Raw genomic sequence first — 13,731 nt, 5'->3', positions numbered from 1 at the left:
AGATTCCAGGTAAAGGCCTATGCTTTGACATCCTGTTCTGCGAGGACCGAAAAAATACATCTGCAGCCCAGGAAGGCCTAAACAAAAGCTAGGCCACAGCCCGAAGTGGGGGAGCTGGACGTACTTCCTGCTTGGCCCGACGCAGGCGCAGTAAAGCAGTGCTCTTGAGAGGCCTTGGCCGGCCTTCTCAAGTGCGCATGCGCACAGATAGCATTCTGCAAGGGGCGGGGGTTGGTGAAACCCCTGTCCGAGTCCGACGGCGTCTAAGCTCTGGGCTTCGCACTGCTGCAGGAGGGTGAAGGCAGAGGCCTGCGGGTTATCAGTGGGGCTCGCTGCAAAAGCTAGCGCGTCCCTTGGGAGCAGCAGCAGGCCCCGGCAGCAGACTCCGATGGACTGTGCCTTCGGGGAAGACGCCAGCTGGCCGCGGAATGTCGGGGTACCAGAAAGCTAACGGAGAGCCGAGCTGGCGCTGCAGCCTTGCCCAGAGGGCGGAGCCAGGGTGGGGCCCGAAGCAGGTGGGCCACTCAGGGACCAGGCCAAGCTGCGCTTCCGCGCAAGGGGCGGACCCCGAGCGTGGTCGCCAGGTCAGGACCTCTGCGAACCTGCGGGGTCGCACCCAGAGAGGCGGCGCTTGATGGAACCCCAGCACCGGGGGCGTGGCTAGGGCAAGGACACGGAGGGGTGAGAAGGCTCCCAACCAGAGGAAGCGGTCGGCTTAGCGGAGCGCGGTGTGCCCAGCCTGAGGCCTCAGGGTAAAGAGTAAGCCCTCGTCCTCCCGGCCAGGCCACGCCTCTCCCTCGGCTTTCCCAGCGTCACACAGTCACCTCTGGGGGGGTCAAGGGAGCCCCGGCCTACGGAGAGGAGTGGAGGCCTGCACTGGGGGGCAGTGCCTTGAAAAGTAAGAGGGCCTTCACATCCGGGCATAGTCAGGCTCTCATTGATCCCTAAACTCCATCCCCCGCCCTGCAGGTCCACCTCTGTCCCTCTGCCCCTGATCTCCGTCCCTAAGGTTTGGTTCCAGGGCAAGGGCCTGGCTGGCCCGGCTCCTGCGACAAAGCAGAGTAGGTGCAGGGTGTGACCATCTGCTTCCCAACAGACCAAATAAATGCTTGTGAGAGAATCCAAGGGGTGGCCCAGCTTCAGAGAACCCCTCGGGGAGTGCCAACCTCACCCTGAGCCAATGTCCCAGAGGCCTGTCCTTCTAATCGGTCCTGAGAACTTGGCTGGAACCTCTGGGGGCAAAACCCCTTCCCCTGTCATGTCATGAACAACCCGCACAGACACAAATAACAGTGGCTTCTTTACTCCCTGAAGTCCACAGTCCTTTCTCCACAGAATATTTACAAACAGGGACGGGGTGAGGGTGACTTCACCACCACATGGGGGGGGGCAGTGCTAAGACGCGCCTCCGCGCTGGGAGAGTTCCTGAGGAGGGCCCAGGTGCCCCGAGGGACCTGAGCAGTGGCGAGCAGGTCCACAGCCGGGCTGAGGCTGGAGTGGCCGGCTCAGCCCAGGTCCGTGGTGGGCGAGCCCAGCTGCTTGGAGGCCAGGAGCAAGCGGGTGGCCGCACTCTCCGACTCGGCCTGCAGCCTCCGGTTGTTGTGCCGCAGGCTCCGCACCTCCTCCTCCAGGGCGGCCCTGTCCGCCTTCTCCTGCGGTGGGGGAGGCAGCTGTCATGGTGCTGGCTCCTACCCAGGGCAGCCCTTAACTCCCAGCCGACCCCAGCCCGCCCTGTCACCTTCTGCAGGTCCTCCTGCAGCTGCCTGAGCATGGACTCCAGGTAACAGACCTTCTCGGACAGGCTCCCGGGTTCTGGCCTGAGGACAGAGGGATCAGGTCACCGGACCGGTAGGCCGGCACCTCTGGCTGGCTCCCAGGCCCACTTTAATGAGCCGGGCCAACTCCGGTGTTCGCAGACTTCTACGTCCGGGAAAGCAGAGCCCTGCCCGGGACGATGCTTAGCCCTCGAGGACGGGTGCAGACGGTGGTCACACGCACACAGTGAAGGGGCTAGATCGGCACAGGGAGGCTTACTCAGCATCGGCCTTTGGAGTTCCCTTGGCATCTCCGTTCTCCGGGATGGGCTGTCCTGTGGGACACAGGGGTCATTTGGGCAGGATGGTAAAGAGAGAAAGAGCCCCACCCTATCCTGGCTCCCATCCCCAGCGCCCTGGTGGCCTCACCCTCCCGGGACAGTGACTCTAGGATGGTGTTGCAAGTGGAGGCGATCTCCGAGATGGACTGCCACTCATCTTCCAGGGTCTCACTGCCCGCCTCCGACATGACTACGGGCACAAGGAGGTGGGCTCAGTCAGGGAAGCCCCAGCCAGCCCCTGTGAGCCCCCCAGCCCCAGACTCCACCTTGCTCTAGACTCACTTTTGCTGATGGAGTTCCGCAGAGACAAGGTTCGTGGCAGGAAGGAGGCCCTCAGCTCTGGGGCCGGGTCACCCCTGTCCTCACAACCACTGGGGCTGCCTGGCCCGTCCTGGGGAGGTATTAATGGGTATGGATGCAGGGACGGCCACCATCACCACTGTGCCCACCCCTGTTCTTTGGGCTCCAGAGTCTTGTTTCTGCTCACCTGGGTGGGGGGCGTCTCTCTGCCAGTACTGGGTGCTGCCGGCTTGGCTGTGGCGGCCAGGAGGAGGTCCGGGGTGGTGTTGGGCAGGACTGGGGCCTCATCTGACAGGGAGCTGGGGAGAGCAGGGATGGCTCAGCAAGAGAAGCTGCACCCCAGGGCCCCCGCTTTCACAGGCCGTGCCTGTCCAGCCACCCTGTGCTGGAGAAGAGGGAAGGCCGAAAGGGGGCACCTGCGGGGTGACGGTGAGTTCTGGCTATGTAGGAACTCAGTCCTCTCCTCAGCCAGATCCCCAGGCCCCGTGGGACTGCCACCGTCGTGCAGGCACACTTGCAGCAGCTGCTTTGCGACGGGCAGCAGCGTCGCCACGCCTGGGGCCTCATCCTGCACCGGCTCTGGGGCGCCCCGCCGGCTGGGCTCCTGCAGAGATAGCGTGTACAGCTCCGAAAAGCTCCTGCGGGGAGGAGTGGCCAGTGTCAGGCAGGAAGACCCTGTCCCCAGTGCCCTGCATCTCCAGCCCCATTCCCAGCTGTGCCCGAGGCTCGCTTCCAGGAGGCGAGCTTTCCAAAGTCCCTAACAATGAAAAACGTTTGCCTGACTACTGGCCATTTTTCCAGGCCCGGTGCTGCCCCCGTGTATCCTGGGCAACTCACTCAGGACACTGATTTCTCCGTCTGTGAAATGGGGATATCAGTACTGGTTCACAGCTTGCCATGAGGCTTTAAATACCAACACAAGTAAATCACTTAGCATAGAGATCCAAAACCTGCCCGGGCACCAAATCCAGCCTCTGCCTTTTTCTGGTTGAGCAGATGTGACTGTTTCTGTACTCCTGTGAGCCACGAGTGGTTTTTACATTGTTAACTAGTTGAAAGAAATCAAAAGAGTATTTCATGACACATGAAAATCACTAAAATTCGAATTTCACTGTCCACAAATAAAGTCTTAGCAGAATAAAGAAAGCTCATGTATTTGCCGAGCGCCTACGGATGCTTTTGTGCTACAGCAGGGCCGTGCACCTGGAGCAGAGACCAGCAGGCCCAGAAAACCTAAATATTTACTATCTGGCCCTTTACGGGAAAAGATCGCGTATACTGGCTTAACGCAGCAGGCAATCGATAGCGTGTATGTATGTGTCTGTGGATAATCTTTAAGGGAAAAAAAAAAAAAAAAAAGCTGGGGCCGTAGGGGCGGCCTGGATGGCTGTCTGTTGAGCCTCTGAGTCTCGATTTCGGCTCAGCCGTAATCTCGGAGGGTCGTGAGAGCCCGCCCGCGTGGGCTAGGCGCTGGGAGGGGAGTCAGCTCGAGCTTCTCTCTCCCCCTCTCCTCTGCCGCTGCCCCTCCCCCCACTCGTGCTCTCGCACTCTAATAAATAAATATTAAAACTAAAAAAAATGATGGGGCTGCTGTTGGATCCTGAGCAGGAAAGACAGCGTGCTGAACTGGCTTCGCTCTGCATATGTGCCTCGAAGATTAAGAGACCTGGAATTCTCTGGAGAAGGAAAGCCTTCCTCACGGTGGGTATTCTCGGGGAAAGGCTAAGGCCCAGGCTCCGCGGTGGCCAGCGGCCAGGTCCCCCCACCTCCCCGCGTCGCCGCCCTGACCTGCGGGGCCGGCCGCTCTCGTCGGGGGGCAGGACGGTGACGCAGACCTTGGGCGCTGAGCGCAGCAGCTGGGCCGCGGCCTCGGAGCCCAGCGTGGGCAGCGTCTGGCCGCACACGCGCAGCAGGCGCGCCCCGGGCCGCAGCCCAGCCGTCTCGGCGAACGTGAAGCGCTCCACGTGCGTGACGAAGCCCTCGGCGTCCACCTCAAAGCCCAGGCGGCCTTGGCCGTCGCGGGGCAGCGCCAGCTCGCGGGTCTCGCAGCCACGGCTCACCAGCTGGGGCGGGGCGGAGCGTGAGCGGACCGCGACAGCACCACCCCAACCCCAGGGCCGGGGTCCCAGGCCGCCCGGACCTCCCCACACCCACCCCGCAGACGAGGGCCTGGGGCTCAGAGACCGATAGTCACTTGCCCGAGGAGCCCCCCAGTTCCAGCTTTGCCGAGCGCCAGGGCAGGGTTTGCCCCCCTTCCCCCGTGTCCCCTTTCGCGGGAGAGGCTGCGGGAGCGAGGGGTTCCACTGACCGATCCGCCCCCGAGGCACGGAGGGGCCCGGCGGGGAGCGCCCCGACGCCCGGGCCTCACCTGCAGGCGCGCTACCACCTCGCCTACGGCTTGGCCGGGGGGCCCGTCGAACCGCAGCGTGATCGCCTCCCCGCGGCCGTGGTACAAGTCGAGCCGCTGCTCGGAGAAGGTCCAGGCCAGCACGTCGCGGCAGGCGCAGTTGAAGACGACGCGGCCGTCGCGCGGTGCCACCAGCACCAGGGCCTCAGCCGAGATGCCCAGCAAGCAGGGCACCTCGGCGTCGTCGGGACCGCCGGCCTCGGCCCCGGCCCCAGCCGCGCCCCGCGCCCCGGGCGCCGCGCGCACGCCCCACACCAGCGCCCCCGCCGCCTGCAGCTCGGCGCCCGGGCCCCGAGGGGGCGCCCGCCGCCTCCCGCCCAGGGAGGGCAGGCCGAAGCGCGAAGCCGAGTCCAGCGACGTAGTGGTCACCTCGTTGGTGGCCAGGTCCTGCAGGTACTGCTGACGCGGTGCGCGTGGCCATGGCGTGGAACTGGCGTGCGTGGCCCGCTGCCTGCTCGCCATTGAGCGCCTTGGCCAGCAGGAAGGCACGGAAGTCGGCGTTGGCCGGGAAGGGGCCTCCGCCCTGGGGCAGAGCTGGCCCAAAGGCCGGGGTGTCCTGGGTGCGGCTCACGGCCACGCTGAGGGGAGGGAGGCGGGAGTTAGGGGCAACCGGGAGGGCCCCTGACAATGGCAGCCCTGGGACCGCCCAGGCACCCACCTGTACGAGGTGTGCGGCGTGCAGGGCGCGTGAGCCCGCACCACTAGGAACACGTGCTGGAAGTGCGAGCGGATGGTGGTGGGGCAGAAGGGCTTGCTGCCGGGTTCCTGGAACACGATGGTCACGATGTCGTTGCCAATGTGGCGCTTCCGCAGGAGCTGGGAGTTAGATGGTGGGGGTGGGGGGTGTAAGCTGGAACTGTCTGTGCCCAAGCCCCTCCTCATTCACTCAGGGCAGAGCCTGGGTGCCAGGGGCTCCCCCACCTGCCCCTGGTGAAGGTCTGGGTGTTTGTCTTTGGGGAGGGTTGTTAAGGCTCAAGAGAACTCAGGCCAAACTCAAATGCCACGGCCCACACGACACGCCTGCAGGGTTCCCGGAAGCCCTCGGCCATCCCCCAGCCGCATCCTAGCCCCCTCACACCTGCTGCTGGTTATTGGGGGTGTAAGGCAGCATCGTGGACACGTGGAACATGATCTCGTGGTCCTGGTACGTGGTGTAGAGTGAGTGCGTGCCTGTGGAATCCGCTGTGGCCAGGGAGTCGGGGACACAGAGCGAAAGGAAGGCGAATCTGCTGGAACTTGCCATCTCTACCTGCAGTCTGGAGCTCCCATGCCCCCAACCAACAGGTGGACAACCGCTTCCCACCACCGGGCCATGAAGCCTAAGGGCCTCAGCTTTGGCTGCTCCCTTCCCTCCCCCCACAGGCTCCAGACTCCAGGCCAGGGTCGGTGTGGGGCTGCTGAGCTAGAATGAAGACCAAAATGGGGACTGGCCTGCTATGAGGGAGGCGGGGGTGGGTGTCCCGGGAGAGGACAGATGTTGGCCCCGGCCCCAGCATGTGTGGAGCAGCTGAGCGTGGGAGGCGAGACTGGCGCTCCGTAAGGGGCTCGGGGGCACTTCCAACCAGGGAGGCAGGGGCGCTCCCCAGGAAGCGGGGCTGGTGGACTATGTGTGTGGCGGGGGGAGTGGTGCCCGCAAACTGCTCAGGCAGTAGGGCCTCAGGGCCTTGGGGCACAATCCTAGTCCCTCCTTCCAGCCTGCGGCTTGCTTGGCCTCTGCAGCCCGAGACCCGCGTCCTCAGCCTACCCAAAGACTCCGCAACCCTGAGCCCAGGACAACACGGGGCAGAGAAGTGACAAGGCAGTTGGTTCTCACCAAGGCTGTCGGCCCCCACTCCCCAGCCCCTGGGCCTCACTTTTCGTGTCCAGCTGGGCCCTGTAGCTCTCAAAGCCTTTGAGCCGCACCACGTCACCCAGCAGGGTGAGGAACTGCATGAAGGCCGGTCCTGCCTCCTGGTTGTTGTACATCTCCTCCTCCGAGCCCTGGCCCGCGCGGCAGTACAGGATGCCCACCTTCCGCTGGAAGCTCAGCTGCAGGGGAGGGCGCAGACGGGAGGCCCGGGCCTCAGTCCCTCGGGCCCTGCGCCCGCCAGGTCTTGGGGAATGACCTGGAGGCTGGGCTGTCTCTACATGTGGCCCCGAGCACCCCCCCCCCCCGTCTCCTCTGGGTCTCCACTTATAAGAGGGGTCAATAGGTCCTGCTGCCAGTGCTCGGGAGGGTAAAGTCACGGGTGGGAAGGGACCAGGAGGGGGTTGGTTCTCATGTGACCACAGAGGAGGTGATTCGTGGAAAGGACCCCGGGCAGAGTGTGCTTGACCCCAATAAATGTTCACATTGTCATCCTCCTTATCTCAAGGCTAGCCTGTCCTCCCCTCCCTCGAATCCCAGGCACCCCCAGCACCCCCAGCCCAGCCTCTGGAGGCCTTGGGCCCCGCACCACCTTCGCTCACCCTGCTCCTGGCTCCTTTGGCTCCTTTCCATCAGGGTTAATCGTGCGGAGCTCAAGGTGCTTTGGCCCCTCCGGCTCTGGCTTCCTTTCTTCATATGAAACTTGTCTACACCCACAGGCCCCACTTTAAGTTGGTCCCTCCTAACCCCTGCAGCCCCGCTTCCACCCCAGCTCCCCCTGAAAGCCCACGGGCATGGCTTCCTCCTGGCACATTCTCACCATAGCGGCACTTGGAACAACTGGAACTTCACTTTGCCTGAGACCCTAGCGACCCCACCGTCTCCAGCCTGGGCCCCTTCTCCACCCACGGTCTTCGACTTCAGTGACTGCAACAGCCGTCTCCACAGGAACACACTCTCCAGTCTCTGCCTCCAGCCCGGACCTTTCTTCTGAGCTCCAGACATACTTCTCCAGCTGCCCAGATGTCCTTCCCTTGCCTTGGCACCTCATCTCATCACTGGATGCTCCCACCCCACCCATCTACCCCTGGACTGTCACCCCCCCCTTCACCTCTGCCATCATCACCGCCAGGTCTGGTCTGGATGACTGCAACAGCCTTTGGCCTGGCCTCCCTGCCCCTCCAATCTGGCCCCCATACTGCAACCAGAGGGCTGCTCTACCTCTCATATCTTCCATGGCTCCCCAGTGCCCCCACCACCAAATGCAAGCCTTCCCCACCCCTTCCCCCAAGCATGACCCCAACCACACAGAACTGCCTACAGGACCCCAATGTGACCTGCTCTTAGTCTCTAAGCTTTCACACAAGTCATTCCTTCTGCCCAGAAAATGCCTGCTCTTCCTAGCTCAAACTCTGACATTTCTACCGTGATGCCGAACCCCTAGCCAAGGCAGGACTGTCAAGACTACCTTGGTGCCCCACGGAGCCTTCAACATTCCCCTTTCACTGCTCCACAATCACCCACGATTCTCTGTGGGTCTTTCTCTCTCTCTCTCTCCCCCCCTGCTGGCTGTGAGCTATTCAAGGACAGCACCTGGTCTGGACATGTCCCCAGCACCAAGGTGTGAGGAAATGTTTGTTGAATGGCTGACAGACTGAATGACACAGAGAAGAATCACAGCCAGTGGGCAGCCTTCAGCAGGCCAGGGAGGACTTCCGACCGCCTGAGCAGTCCCACAGTGGAATAGGCAGCCCCAAGGCGTACACGCCCCACACTGAGAGGACACTAAGCAGCGCCCTGCAGGGCAAGTGGACAGGGCCCGCGGGAAGGGGCGTGGGTGGTCAGACCAGGGCTTCTCAGTTGAAATGTATGTAGGAATTAACTCGAGATCTTGTTAAAGTACAGCCTCCGATTAAGTAGATCGGGGGCAGGGCCCAAAAATCTGCATTTCTAACAAGCTCCCAGATAATGTGACTGCCGCTGGTCTACAAATTTTACTTTGAGAGACAAGGTTCTGGATGACCTCTGCTGCCCTCTCTGAAAAGCCAGCTCTCCTGGGTCACTGTCCAGCCCAGGGTCAGGGTCAGGGCTAGGCGGCTGGGAGCAGGACAGGCTGGGCTCTGACCAGGTGTAGCTGTTAGGCTGGTGGGTGGGAGGGGGGCTACGGCCACTCACCACTTGCTCGTCCAGCGTGAGCAGCGTGCGTGGCACCTTCGGTGAAGCTGAGCCCAGGCGCAGGCAGGTCGGGCTCAGCCGCGGGGCCACATGTTCCAGAAGCTTCCTAGGGGACAGGCCCCGCGGGGGCCCCGGCGGCAGCGCATCCTCCGAGATGGTGCCGCGGAGGGTCCGGAGCTGAGGAGGGGATGTAGGGACGCTCAGAATCCATACGGGTTTTCGAGGAGGCAACCCGCGGTCTGATCCCGTGACCCCGGCCCACCTGTGTGGTCCTCACGATGATGCGGTAGCTGTGCACTGTGCCCCCTCCGCTGCCTTCCTTCTCTTCCCGCCGCAGGCTCACTGCCACTGGACCCAGCACCTCATCCAGTCCGAAGAAGTTCTGATGTTCTGGAGGGAACGGCACCCCCCCCCCCCCGCCCCGGGCCGTGGATGACCGGTCCCACAGCCCTGGGAGTCCCACCCGGGCTCGGCCACGCCCATCGCTAAGCCCCGCCCCCGCCCCGTCCGAGCACTTAGCGCAGACCCTTAGTGGAAGGCCCACTCCCTCCGCTGCCCCGCCCACATCCTACCGGGCCAAATTCCTACGTGCGGGCTCCCCGACGCTTGGCCCTATGCCCCGGCCCTTGGCGGCACCGCGCGCCGCACACCTTGCCTTCGACGCAGGGGGCCAATGCTTGCCTGCTTCCAGGCCCAGATCCTGCAAGGCCCCCGCACGCCACGCCCATGTGCCCCGGCAGGATGTACGGGGCCCTCCCCTCTGGCCGCTGATGAGAACAAGGTTCCCACAAGGGTGCAGAGGTTTTCAGACCTCAGTGTTCACCTCACAGAAGCATTTATAGGAAATCTCTCCCCAGCCCGGAGGGGTAGGAGGATGAACCAGCTGGAGGCCGGAGGCCTTAGGGCGGTGGTTAAAGCGAGACTCCACAGGGCAGTGTCGGCCCCAGAGTCAGAGCCTGATCCTTCAGATGGCCCGGGAACTTCGGGAAAGGACAACTCCTGAGCCCCACTGTGGGCCCCTCGGGTGACAGGGGCTGCTGCCCGGCCAGGCAGCCCTCCCCTTACCTTTGCCATAGAAGTACTTGCGGTAGTAGCCAGCCCCCAGGTCTGCGTGCTCCAGGCTGTAGGCCGAAGTTCGGTTCTGGGGCTCCTCCAGGACGGACACGGCGGCGTTGGGCAGTGCAGGGGGCACCGGTGGGGACACAGGTCCACCCAGGCCCAGCTCGCCCTCACCCCCAAGCTCACTCACAAAGCCAGGCGCTTCAAGCAGCAGGTCCGAGGTGGCAGCTCTGTCCTCAGCAGGGGCCGGAGTCCCAGAGCCGGCCTCTGCGTGGCCCCCTGTCCCCCGCGGCTTTGGAGCCCAGTCAAAGAGCAGACTCTGCACGTCATAGTGGGCAAACCAGTGGGGCTCAGGCACTGGCGGGAAGGCGGGCTCTGGCTCCTCGGCCGGCAGCCCCAGCAGGGCCAGCGGGTCAGTGAAGAGCCGGGTGGGGCCCGCGGCGGGGCGGCCGGCCTCCTCGTGGCTGTGGGCACGGGCACGCGGGCTGGCTGGTGTGGGGGGTCGGGCCTCGCCTGCGTCGCTGCCGCTGCGCAGGAGCGGGCCCCGGGCCGGCCTCGGCTCGAAGGTGTGCGGGGTCAGTGGGGGCCGTGCTGGCTGGCGCAGCTTGCGGGCGAAGAGGTCATCGGTGGGCGCAGGGGCCGCGCCCCGCCGAGGGCTCCCCACGCCGCCGGCCCACATGGGCGTGCCGTGGGCCTGGCTCTCCGGGGGCCGCGTCGCATTGGCGGGCACGGGTGGTTGGTGCCCGGGCGGCAGGCCAGTTCCTGCCCTGAGGGAGGAGGGGGCTGCTCAGAGGGGCCTGGGGAGAAAACAGGAACCCAGGCCCCCAGCCTGGTCCTCCACCACGCGGGTTGGCTTCCGGCCCCCTCCGCGACCATCAAAGCCGCTTCCGCTTTCCTGGCCACTTCCTCGTCTGCCTTGGGCTGAGGTTTCCAGCCCCCTCCTCCAGCTAAGCTCTGGGCAGGGCCAGGGGCTGGGCGGACCTGGCCTTGGCCCTGGGGGTCTTGGAATCTGGGCGGCCCTGGGGCTGCCAGGGTCCCTCAGTTCCCACTCACACACCTTGACCTTGGCCTGGGCCCAGGATGAGGGTCCCCACCAAGTCCTGGCCCAGTTGGACCGATGATTTGTCCCAGCTGGGACGGGAAACCCATGGGGCCACTGGTGTCTGGGTCCAGCCCACTTGACAAAGGGAGGACGTCCTGTCCCCAGAGACCTTCCTCCCTACCCCTCCCACTTCCTCCAGGGTCCCTGAGGAGCTGAGCACCCAGAAGCTGGGTCTCAATGCCCTGGCCCTCATAGCCTCAATACCTCAAGGACACAGGGATTCCCAGGGGGCACTGGCAGGGCAACAGAAACAGCAAAAGGACTTCCTTCGGTACAGGAAGTGGCCCCAACTCTGAGCCCAGCCCCCTGCCCAGCTCCATATCCTGAGGAAGGTGCTGGGGTCACACCAGCTCCGTCATGGGACCCATCACCCTGGCCTGAAGGACAGGCGCAGCCAGACTCACTCTCTGCAGGCGACTGTGGCCATGCCTGGGGGCAGGGGAAGGAGTCACATGGATGGAGCCCCTTTGCAGGAACTGGGACCATGGGACCTCTGCCTACCTGGACTCACTGATGCTGACAGGGAAGTCTGAGCCTCATGTGACAAATGGTCAAACTGAGGTCCAGATAAGGGGAGGCTCTTGCTGGAAGTAATTCCGCATTACAGCTAGGATTTGAACCTGGGTCTGTCACCCTCCCAGGCCTAAACAGGGCAGCACCTGCCCACTCCTGTCCCTGTGTGTATAGGTGTGAGGTGAGTGGGGGTTGGGCTGAGGCTCAAAGTCTCACAGGATGTAAGACTGAGACACCCAAGGCGCCAGAGACCTGCTAAATGCGGAAATGTGTCGAGACCAAGGGCAGGTGCAAAGGGTGGCGTGAGAAAGTGGCGGGGGAGCCACTCAGGTGGACCCAGGTTGGTGTGGGCAGGCAGGGCAGGGATGTGCGACCCTCCACTGGGAACACAGACAACTGCCGGCACGTCTTCGTGCATCCTCCAGGGACACTGTGTGGCTGGACTAGGACACAGTGGGGGCGGAGGCTCCATGCAGCCCTCATCTAAAGCTCCAGGACCATGCAAGTGTAGGCCTCCAAGCTCGGGGTGCCTCCTCCCATAATTTCTCCTAAAACAACGTCTGACACCGACCCCGAGCCTCTGTTCTCTCATCTCTAAAATGGGGTTAACCCTTCTGCCCTTTCCCAACACCACTGGGAGACTGCAAGGAGGTTCGAGAGTGTGAAGCTGGCTATGTGTTAAGAATGCGGTGGTGAGGCAGGCCCTTGCTCCATGTGCCCAGCTCTTGGGCCTGGGCTGTGATGTGTGTGTTGAGGTGGGAGGGGACATGAGAGGGGAGCTGTGTAGGCCCCTGCTCCGTGTGGGCCCAGCTCTGTGTACGTGGGTGTGCACAGCCCATGGGCTGCCTCTTGTTCTGGGCCAGAGCCTTGGGGGGTGTTCTTGGGCTCTGCCCCCCAGCCGGCAGCTTCACACAGGGTCCATTGAGGCCGGGACATTCCTCGCAGCCTGTGTCACTGGGGGGAGAGGGCCGGCCCCGCCCCCACAGATCCGGAAGGCCTGGCTGCCCCAGGAGGAGGCGCTGGACGCTTCCCAGCACATCTGGAGGTCATGACCCCATTTCTGCTGCCAGGGGGCGCGACAGATGTTTCCTCCCAGGCCAGACCCGAGACTGGGGGGCGGTGTGCAAAGGCTGGTGAGGAGGCCGCCCCGAGATCAAGGGAGCCCCAGGACAGGGGGAGCCCCGCACACAGCCGGCAGCAGGGGCAGTCGCCTGCGCCGCCCAGAGGAGTCGGGGGCCGCCTCATCCAATCGCCCTCACACTGGCCGGACAGGGCCGGGCCGTCACGCAGAGAGTGGGGGCCGCCGGCCGGACGCAGGGGACTGGACGTGCTGACTCGGGACTGGAGCCCGGACGGAGGTTCGGAGGGTGCAGGCGGCGAACGCGGCAACGACCCCCTTCCACATACACACCACCCGGGCCCGCGCCAAGCCACCTCTTCCCCTGTCCGGCCCGACCGCGGTGCTTCCACTCCCCCGCTCCCGCCGGTACCTCTGGGGCTCCCGCCTGGTGGCCGCCTCCCGCGCTGGGGTCCCGCTGCCTCTCCCGCTACCGCTCGGGCGCTGGCTCCGCCTAGGGGCGGGGCCGTGCCAGGGGGCGGGGTCGTCGCAGAGGGGGCGGAGCCGGCCTGGGAGCAGTCCGCGGCGGGAAGCCCCGAGGGCGGGGACTGGAGGCCAGGCGTTGGGAAGGCTGGCGCGCAGTCCGAAGCCCCCAAACCGAGCCAGGCCCAGTCCGGCCGCGCTGTTGGGCCCCCAGCCTCAGCTGAGACACGCAAAAAAGCGTACCTGCCTTCCACACCAACTGGAAGGACTACAGCAGGATTCCTAGTGTTTAGCAGCCCCCTCCCCCCCCCCCCCCGCACCCCTCCACTGGGACCAGAACACAGCAGATGCCCAGAAACAGTGACTATTTATGAGCACTTACTAAGCACTAGACCCTGCTCTCCACATGCTCTCATTCTTAAAACACCTTAGACAGGTGTCCTCTCTTCTTTATAAGTTGGAGAACTTGAGGTTCAGAGAAAGGCTTTCGCCAAGGTCAAGGCTGATAATCTTAGGCACTAGCCTCATGAGCTGGAAGTCTTTGAAAATACAGGGGTGAGAAACTGAACAAAATGAATTTCAGATCAAGGCTTAAAAAGGAACAGTCTTGTGAGGAAGGGGACGTAGGCCTACTTGAACCCCACCTGGGTCTTACGCTACCTCCATCATAACCCGGCCCCACATTCTTCATCCC

At 63.8% G+C, this 13,731-nt stretch overlaps 1 protein-coding gene across 1 annotated transcript; it reads right to left on the bottom strand.

Annotated features, from left to right (window-relative positions):
- Positions 1–1,287: 1,287 nt before the first annotated feature.
- On the bottom strand, positions 1,288–13,063 carry SIPA1 (signal-induced proliferation-associated 1). Its single transcript, XM_026483213.4, is given in 17 exon segments — positions 1,288–1,652; positions 1,739–1,817; positions 2,035–2,089; positions 2,184–2,285; positions 2,378–2,486; positions 2,583–2,694; positions 2,812–3,033; positions 4,184–4,458; positions 4,764–5,207; positions 5,209–5,380; positions 5,461–5,618; positions 5,881–5,984; positions 6,656–6,830; positions 8,824–9,000; positions 9,086–9,213; positions 9,889–10,649; positions 12,988–13,063. Coding segments are annotated over 16 exon segments (3,132 nt in total). The 5' UTR covers positions 10,562–10,649; positions 12,988–13,063; the 3' UTR covers positions 1,288–1,505.
- Between the last annotated feature and the right edge of the window lie 668 nt (positions 13,064–13,731).

Source organism: Ursus arctos, unplaced genomic scaffold (genome assembly GCF_023065955.2).
Source record: "Ursus arctos isolate Adak ecotype North America unplaced genomic scaffold, UrsArc2.0 scaffold_23, whole genome shotgun sequence".
NCBI lineage: Eukaryota > Metazoa > Chordata > Mammalia > Carnivora > Ursidae > Ursus > Ursus arctos.
Note: the sequence above shows the minus strand (reverse complement) of the source record. Positions and strands in the feature narration are given on the sequence as shown.